The 10,104-nt window shown below is 41.4% G+C and overlaps 1 protein-coding gene across 1 annotated transcript in view; it reads right to left on the reverse strand.

Moving 5' to 3' along the window:
• The window catches only part of ncf1 (neutrophil cytosolic factor 1), a 33,633-nt gene extending 23,792 nt beyond the window's left edge, over window positions 1-9,841 (reverse strand). The window contains exons 1-2 of the mRNA XM_084698627.1: window positions 9,655-9,841; window positions 8,817-8,936 (exon numbers count right to left, since the gene is read on the reverse strand). Coding sequence (XP_084554753.1) covers window positions 8,817-8,936; window positions 9,655-9,804 — 270 coding nt within the window. The 5' untranslated portion in view covers window positions 9,805-9,841. The remainder of the gene's footprint in view (window positions 1-8,816; window positions 8,937-9,654) is intronic.
• Between the last annotated feature and the right edge of the window lie 263 nt (window positions 9,842-10,104).

Raw genomic sequence — 10,104 nt, forward strand, 5'->3', positions numbered from 1 at the left:
AGCCTCACAAAAGTTATCGAAAATAATTTTGATCCTCACAACCGTTTGTCCGGTACAGCCAATCAAATTCATCAGAAAAGCCGCCAAACAGGATGTGAAGTCATGTCTCAGCAAATCTTTGAGATATCAACACTAAACTTGGTATATCGATGGAAGACACTACAACATGTTACCATGTGCAAAGGCAAATTCATATCTCTAAAAATGATTGATGTAAAGCAAATTGAACAAATCCCCACAACCGTTTTTCCGTGACAGCCAATCAAAGTCATCAGGAAAGCCACCAAACAGGAAATGAAGTAATATCTCAGCAGTTCTTTGAGACAGTGACACCAAATTTGGTATGCCTACTCGGAACCTTATTCTGAGGATGTCCTCCAAATATTGTGTCATGTGACTAAAAGGGGGCGTGGCAGGAAGCATAAACGTGTTTTGGCTAATAACTATTTAAGTGTAAACCTTAATAAAGTAATTTATTTGTCTGTTGATGTCTTATGAGTTATCAAGCTTGACCATCGATAATATTTCATAACAACCGAATTGACGCGGCCGCCATTTTGGATTTAATGGAAAAGTGTAAAAACCTTTTACACGCCCCAAATTTTGTCCGATGTTTACAAAATTTGGCACAGATGATCTTCAGACCAAGTTTCAAAAAGGTGTAAGATGGATTTTCCATTTTCAAAACCGTTTGTTCGGTAGAGCCGATCAAAGGCGGCAGCGAAGCCGCAAAAGACACGTGAGACCGTAACTCAGCAACCATTTGTGCGATTGTCACCAAACTTGGGTTCCATCGTTCCCACGAGGGGCAGAGGAGGCCTGTGGTGTTATACCAGTAAAAAAACAGTTTGAACACTCAGTACTTTGGAACGCAAACAGATATTTCAACCAAACTTGGTGTGTTGCAATGAGTGCAACAGGTTATTGTGACTTAATTGTTGCGCAAGTGCTATGGAGGCCATGTCCTGCTCTGGACTGCTTGGCCCCTCCATTGCTGCTTGCAGCTATATTCTTATTATTATATTTCTCCGCTAAATGGCCCAACAGCTCAAAAGGTCCTGGACCCGATTTTTTCCAATTTGGCCCAATGATACAACAGGTCACTCATTACTCCCAGACGGCTAGTGGCCCATGTGCGCCCAAAGGTGGCGCTATAAAACACGCCCAAAGTCTACGTGATTTTCCCAGAGCCCCATTACTCCAAAATGCCTGAAAATTGGTATACATGCCTTATTTCTCATGGGGAACAAAAAAGCCTCAAGGACCCATATTGTCAGACTTATGATTTTCTTTGTACTGTCCAAATTTCGTTTAACCTTCAAAACTCTTCTCCTCATGAACCATAGATCCAAACGACTTGAAATTTGTTCCAGAGGTGAAAAATGTTTTATAAATGGTCAAATTGAATAAGAAATGCCATATTGGCTGAAAGGGGTGTTTTTATGTAAATGTCCACATTGCCTCAATATCTTTGTGTCAATAAATCTAATATAATGTTGACTCATGGATTTTCAACCCTAATAGTAGGGATGGAGATTTTAACTGATTTCACTATTCGAATAGTATCCGAAATTATTTTCGAATATCCGGATAATCTATTTTGTTTATTTGTTTCTGTTATGTAATTAGCCTGACGTGACGCAAAGCATACAGTAAACACAAACAACTGCAAATACTGGCAATAATTGGGACTGTTAAGATATTAGATTAAATAAGGGTTGAATAAAGAAAACAAATGAAAGATCAATTTATTAACATGACGAAAAGACAATGAACTTGAAAAAACGCTGCGTCTTCAGACGTAGGCTCTTAATTTGGCGGAGAAGCGATTAGCCTATTATTACGTGAAATAAAAAGTAGGCTACATTGGACTAAATTAAACACATTGGGTAGGCTATCCTCGATAAAAACGAAAGACACACATGGAGAACTATTGCATATTAACTTGGATATTAACTTGGAACAGGAATCCTATAGGATACAGTGCGCCACCACACAATGCAAACATAAACAGCCGATTACGCTAGCTATACATGGCTACTGGTAAGAAAATAAATAAGCCACAACTGCATTAGCCATACGCATTTTTATTCAGGAGAATTAGCATGTAAACATGCTCAGAGGAGAGGCGAGTACGGAGTCGATTTACGAGCAGGCCGGCGTAGAAAAGACTGCAGGACCTGAGGTTGCTGCGAGGTACTGCTTAGCCAGGACACTATGCTTCTTGTAGCGCCAAATGAAATGAAAGGAGACTCGCAGCAGAACACAGGCGTAGCCTACCTTTTTTGATGGTTTTCATCATTTTCTAATGTCACAACTATTAGAATTCACAACACGACGCAACGGTTTTTCAATAAAATGTTTTTTTTTTATTAAACTACGCTCATAAGTATTCGAAAAAAGTATTGGAATACTAACTTACTTTAGGATATCCGGATATTCGATTAACCACGCCCATCCCTACCTAATAGGGTTCAAGATGACATCACTCTGAAGTAGGGCTGCCACTAACGACTATTTTTCTTTCTATTAATCTGTAGACTATTTTATCGATTAGTCGATTAATCTAAACGATTCATTTCAAAAAAAATAAAAAATAACTATGTTTAAACTATCAACTCCAACGTTAATTAAAATATTTAGATAAGGTACATAACATATCCCAACATACACGAACACACACCCCTTTTAAACCCAAAATTCCAAGGTGCTGGTTCTGGGCTGGTGCTTATGCCAGTTCGGTAATGATTAGATAGGGATATTCGCCAATTATCTAAGAACCAGGTAGTCTACATTTACCACACTCTAGAGCCGGAGTAGGGCTAACGTCTTTAAATCACTTCATACGCCTCCATTGTCCTAGCAAAGCGTCATGGTTACGGTTAACAAGTTAGCTAAATAGCATGAGCTAACCTAGAGAGCCATCTTATCCACCAACGTAGAATAAACCCCGATTCTAACCTACCTAAACATTTATTCAATGGAAACTCTAAGGTAGCAGGCAGACAACTTTATAGCTTTACTAATGCATGTATTTAGCAGCTACAATGACAACATAGATTAAAAAGGCTATCCCTTACAAACATGAATAGACAACACCAGACAACGGTGGTTTTGCCTTTTTAGCGCCTGTATGTTTTCTTTTCAGGTGCTGGTGCATAGCGCAAGTGCTGCTGTGGTAAGCCATTGAAACTTTGCACAGTGTACAAACCACCTTATTGTTTGGTGATAGCGTTAAGTCAAAGTATTCCCATACTTTTGAAGCCTCGGGTATTTGAGGACTCGGGTTTTGGAACCAAGTCGGACTCTGCATCTGCCATGATATTTGTGCGTTGACTGGAGCCGACCAATGACTTGAGCCAACAACGACCGACGTCATGCAAGCACCAATTACGATGTGATATTGAAGAAGAACACTTGTTATAATGAATTGAAGCGTTTTTTGTATTTTTTATAATAAAAAATGTGTTTTAAAAGATGCGTCGATTTAAAATATTGAGCAGCGTCGACGTCGTCGATGACGTCGATGCATCGCGGCAGCCCTACTCTGAAGTACCATAAACAATTGCACCTTGGTATGTCAATATATGATTGAATTCAATTGAATTGCTCCACATTGCGCTCCAAATTGTCACAGGCTCATCCAGCTCCTTGACACTAGGGTGACCACCTGTCTCGCTTTGCGTTGTGTTGCACAGCATTTTCACCCCTTGTTCCACACGTTGCATATTGAAAATGCTGTGCGATACAGCGCAAAGAGGGACAGGTGGTCACACTACTTGACATACGCGCGAGCTTGTGAGAGAGACGCACACACATTCTTTCTGGAAATGGTGTGCTGAGCAAGCCCCCACCCTTGGTCTTTAGCTCCTGTTTCATTTCGCTTCCAATCGCAGCTCCCCATTACGAATAAACATTTTTGGCAGCCATTGTTGTTTTCAACTGGAATCGCTTGATAGCCGATTTGGAGGCAGCCACATTCGGCAAGTCCTATTTTTACACATTTTAACCTAGAATCAATGATTGGTTTTGTGAAAGTACACTACTCTTGAATTATGGTGAAGGTAAGAGCACTTTGAGACCTTTTTAGATCGTGAGTTTGGAGTGACGGAAAACCGAACTCGAAAAGTAGCTAGCTTTTTCCCTCTGTGTAATTACTGAATCATGTAGCATCTCAACGAATTAATCAAAAAGGTAGAGGAGGGCAGCTTTTAGGAGAACAAGCGATTTCCCACAGACCTGTCGGCTCAGAATTTTTATTTGGCTTGTGAAAGTTTTTGTAGTAAGCCTATGCGCCAGGGAGACCGCTTAGGCTTAGGCGGCATCCATGTTTTGGTTGCGTCATGTTCATAAGTTCACCATTTTACAGTTGGGTCAACACCAAAATGTCGAAGAGGGCAGCCTTTAGTAAGGAGGACAAACGTTCTGCTCTCAATGTAATCACAACGGAGGGTTCCAAGCGTCAACAAATGCAAAATTGAACGTATTGCTCATTTAACATTGTGATTAAAAAACACAATTGTGAGATTTAATGTACAATACGATGTACGCTGATATAATTAGTACACTTACTTTCGAAAACAGTAATCAAATTTCGTGAACTGAATCGTTAGCGTAATTAGCCTCTGTTGAACGACATACGATAGCGGTCTGTGATACATCCATTTTCAATTGTTAAAATAATAAACATGCCTCACAAATCGATGAACCTTTTATGATTATGACATTATATTACTCGTAAACAATTCATGGGTACAGCTGTCCTTATATACCTGTAGTTTTAAACCAGTGTAGCTCACTGTAATGCTGTACGCGAAGCGGTTTAGAAAAACTTGGAATTCTACTGCTGTTAAGGAAGCCAAACTGCGACAGTAAAATGTTGGCACTCCCCTTACAAAAATCAAAATTCACAGTTTTTCAATTGGTGAATCAACCTGTCACTCAAATTAGAGCCAATCCCTGTGTGAATACCATCCTTGTATGTGGCACAGAAGTTTTCCCATTTTAAGAGGTCTGTAATTGGCTGAGAGTACTTTGAGCCATTGCCTACTAACCTGAACTTCAATGCCACAGCCTCAATTTGATGTCATTGTGTTCATGAAGGTCTCCTCTACAGGACTGTGAAAACCACGAACATTTCCCAGCTGGGGAATTTTTTATAATCAAGCTTATGTCCTAGGAGTGCCCCTGTTTTAGAGCTACATTTTGAGTGCAAACAAACTCCCCATCGCTCTATCCAGCTAGTTAGCTTGCCACGAGCATTCCTCTCCCTGCTTCGCTAACAAAATATGGACAGATGTGCCTTGTTTTCGTTCATTTAATCGGATCGACCTTAAAACACGTTATAGTAACATATAGTGGAAACGTACATCTACGAATGTGTGGTCTCAAATATACATAAAGATAAACATTTTAATTCCAACGCGTTCAAACAGTCCCCTCAGTAAAGGTTGGCTAGCAAGTTACAGCAGCAGCCTGGCCCTGTGACAGGTGGGGGGAGGGGCGCAAAGGGCAAACTTAATAGTGGTATCTTGCTTCCAACTCATTTTTTAGACAACCCATTCATTTGTAGCAGATAAACATCTAAAAACATGCAAGCTAGTAGTAAGACCAAAAACTATAGGATTGAGAGGTTGATATAAAAGGAGTATAAGAGAAGCTGACAAAGCTAAATGAGTTTTTCATTTGTTTGATGTGCAAGGCAACTCAACACCTCTCTATGGGAAAATGTAAGTCTCATGTAATGAGATCCAAAATTACTGAAGAGCTCTGGCAGTAGTGCAATGCTGTGATAATGGTTTACTACATCAGAACTTGATGACTAACTCGTTGTATTAGATTGAGTACAACAACATTTAAATTAAAGAAGCCAATGACAAAAGGCTCTCACAAACAAGCTAGAAGTGGGTAGTAGCTTACTTGTGCTTTCCAATCAGAATCTAATTTTGATTGCTGTTACCAAGACTTGTCCTGCTTAAAAAGCATCAAACTCTAGTCTGCTGTTTTTATACCTTGGTTGTATGAGAAGCCTTTAAAAAACATGTAAGTCACATTCACTGTTGACCATTCTCCTTAGAAGGCAAACACCAAAGTTGCATCCATGGGCTCATAACTGCTCATCTGTAAATGTAACTGTGTATATGTAAAAACCATTGTGATTTTCCACACTGACAATAAGACTTACGTTTGTCTAACATAAGTCTTACAATAACTGATCAGTGCATCAAGCATCTTACTGACAGTGTGGGAAATGTACACAGTACCATTTACATACACAGGGTGAAATGTATTGTTCTATATGTAACGGAGTTAGAACCATGAAACTCTCTCCTCAGGTATGTAACAGGCCACCCGCGTCAACAAAGAACTAGCTTTTCTTTGGCGTAGTTGGTAGTGGTCACGCTTGGCAAGTCGGAGGTTGTGCATTCGAGCCCAGTGAGTAGCAAACCAGCCTTGTTGTGACGGCGCGTGGCTATAGCTGTTACATACCCGTCACATATAACATATATATAGTAGGCCCACATAATGATGTAATTAGTATGTAGATACAAGAAAGTGTATGTGGTACGTAATAAGATGGCTTAACAAAATAAGTCAAGTTGTGACCAACCTTGGCTTCTGGCTCATAGAAACGACAAGAAGACTGGACAGTTTCATGGTTTGCAGATGAGCAGTACTAAGACTACAAATGTTGTTCAGGTGTATGAGGATGTAGTTGATCGGTTTGCCTCAAAGAACTACAACTCAACTAATCACTGTCACTGTTTTCTTTTTAAAAGGCTTCTCAGAACAATGGCAACAAAAATGGAGACTGGAGGGTTGGATACTTTTCAAGCAGGACCAGTCTTGGTATGGCCATCAGAATAGACACTGACTGGAAAGCACAAGCTACTATAAGCTACTATAACTAGACGTTGTTTGTGGGAGCAGAGATCATTTTGTCATTCTCCTTTTTTAATTCAACCTAATCAACAGAATGAAGTAGGCTTGTTTTGTCCTTGGATGCATGGACCAGGGGCGTCGTTAGACCTTTTTTACTGGGGCACAGCGCACCGTCACTTCAGGAGACGTCTGTACAGGATTGTGAAAGCGACATTATCAGCTGTGGAGCCTACATATGAAGATGTGTTATGCCAAATCAGTATCCCAATTAAAGCAGTTAAACCAAAAACTCAAACCAATGCCCGCAGAATTCCATGTCAGCGCGCTCTTCTGAGCTTGCCGAATACCCACTGCAGCACGCACACAGATGTGCTGGTGTCGGATTCGGCACAAGTCAGAATTGAGGTAGGCTAAGAAGACATTACAAAACTAAATAAAGTTTCTAAATGATAGGCCTACCAATCATCTTATCTTGACGAAACCAGAAAAACAATATTACATCAAGCTCAAAAGTATTTGCGCTCAAATGAATGCAAAAAAATGTATGCACTCGCATTTACTATTGATGTCCCTGCTGAATCTGATATCAAACTTGCATATCTTACTGCAAGTCGCGCTGGAGCGTCTGCTAAATGACTAAATGTATCTAAATGTACAGTGGGTTAAGCAAGGGGAGTTTCTATAGCCGAGTTGTGCATTGTGCGCAGCAAGCTTGGAAGAAAAAGAGGGATATGAATAAGGGCTCGTGCCCCAGTAGAGGTGTATGTCTAACAACGCCCCTGGCATGGACATTGTCAGTAAGATGCTTGCATTTGCCTTACTGTACTGATCCAACTCCATCAACTACTGTATGTCTGGCAGAATAATGTCTCGAAGCCCAAATCTCAATCAACCTCCTCCCTTGATGTATCATACTCATGACTCATCATGTCTGCTTTATCAAATCTTTCTCAAAGGATTGCTACCAGTGCTGTAGGCCTGTTGTAGATGTTGACAACACTTGTCTTGTGGGGAATCCCCATTCAGCCTATTGTTGTTGGCCAAACATGAAGTATGTTTCCTCAAGGATCACAATGACTCTTGCTTGGAGACTTGTTGCTCTTGTTGGTTAGTGGTAACTGATTTAAACTGTTGTATTTGCTGCGAAATATTCTGTTTTAGTGCATCTTATTTTTACCGTACTGCTGCTTGCTTTTCTACAGGTACACTTGCACTTTCATGTTGTTTAATTGTAACTTGCTTAACTACATGCTCTTATGGTTTTCCTCTTTGGCACTTATTTTTTGGTTGTTCACAATGTGTGCTTCTTGTTTTGGCTCCCCGCAATGCTTTGGGGCTATCTTGTTATTATCAGAGACCTATGCACTATGTAAAGCTCTCTTGGAAGTTGCTTTGGATAAAGCTAAATGAATAAATGTAAGTAGTTTTGCTTCTACCTTGTAAATTGTTTTAATATTTTGCCATTTTGCAGAGGAACCCGCATTGCTGCTTGCAGCTATATTTTGCAATTGTCTTTTCATCTTTGATGAGAAATAACTAGCAGAATCTTGGTCAACAAACAGCTGATGGGGGTCAGACAGGGATGCCCCCTAGAGCCCCTGCTATACATCATCTACCTGGAGCCTTTAACTCCTTAAAATCAGATCCACCCACACCATCCAGGGTTACCACCTCCCGGGACAGGCTTCAGGTGGTGACGTACACGGAGGACATCACCATCGTCGGCACTGATAGTTGGTCCATCGCCTTGGCCATGTAGGTGGAGGATGACTATTGTGCAGCCACCTGGGCCAACACCTTCAGCCACGCCAGGCAAAAGATTGCCCAATGGAGTGCACGGACCCTCACAAAGACGGGTAAGATCCTGAAGGCAATAATCGTCCCCATTCTCCTTTATGACGAGCAAGATTGCCCATTGAGCGTATTATGTTCACCTTTTTCTGGGGAAGCACCATGGAGCCCCTGAAGAGGACCATCATGTACAACGCAGAGGAGAAGGGGGGGAAGGGGTCCCAGACATCCTCAGCATCATCAGGGCACACAGTCTCTCCAATCTGATCACCAACATCCAAAAAACGGACAAGTTTTAATGTGAATAAGACAATGCTGAGATTGTTTTACAATTTTTGGTAGAGTGCTTTAACTTTTTGTATTCAGAGCTGGGGCGGAGCACTGTCTTTACAAAACAAAAACAAATTGGGCAAAGTTGTTAAAGTCGGTAGCAAGATCACTGGTGAAACCATGAGCAGTATTTCATTTCTGACTGACAAATACACTGCGAATCTGTCCCAAAAGATTGTTTCCTATTCACATCACCCCCTGTGGTCTGAGTATGAACTCTTTCCTTCAGGACGCAGGTACATAATGCTACGGATGTGGACCAAGAGGCATCACATCTTTTGTCCCAAGAAGTAGTCAGCTGCTAAATCAAATCAGATGTTTTTATTCCTTTTTATCCTTTTCATCCTTTCTGGCATTATGCACTTTACAGTGTACTGGACCTGGTGACATTCTTAAGTAATTTCTTGAGTTATTTCTGTGTTCAGTTGTATTTTGTATAATTTTATTCTTGCATTTATTGTCTCACTGTGCTTTTTTATAATAATGTTATGTCCACTGTACTGTCATGTCTGCAGTGTTGAATGTATCTCTGTATTTAAGGTCTTGGTGCAGAACAAATTCCCCTCGGGGCAATAAAGGTTGTCATTCATGACACAGCCCCTGCTGCCCCCATGCTGCCCCCACGGTTGCACTGACACTGAACATATTTACCATCTTTATGTTGACTGCACCGTGGCCAGGCAGGTTTGGGCCCTGTTTGTTCACTCTGTCTCCCTCAACAGACACATCGGCCTGCCTCGCTTGACAGTGGAAAACATCCTGTTCAGTCCTCCGGGGGGCTGTAGAAGCCCCTTCCAACATCAGTGGACGATCGTCAGCGCTGTCAAGCAGGTGATATGGGAGACAAGGAACATCAAGGACTACATAAACAGGATCAACCATTCATTGTCCACTCATCGACTATGCCTTCCTGGACTTGGATGAAACCACCCAGACACCGCCCGGGGACACATGGGGGGTGGAGAGGTGGAAGGACGTGTCCATCTAACTCTACCCCCCACACCATCACCAAAGCACTCCGCTCTCCGTCCCTGAACACTCAACGGCGTACCTGTTCAACACCCTCATCGCCTCCCCGTCGACACCAACACCACTACCACC

Source organism: Hypomesus nipponensis, chromosome 5, assembly GCF_054491055.1.
Source record: "Hypomesus nipponensis isolate SF chromosome 5, ASM5449105v1, whole genome shotgun sequence".
Taxonomy (NCBI): Eukaryota; Metazoa; Chordata; class Actinopteri; order Osmeriformes; family Osmeridae; genus Hypomesus; species Hypomesus nipponensis.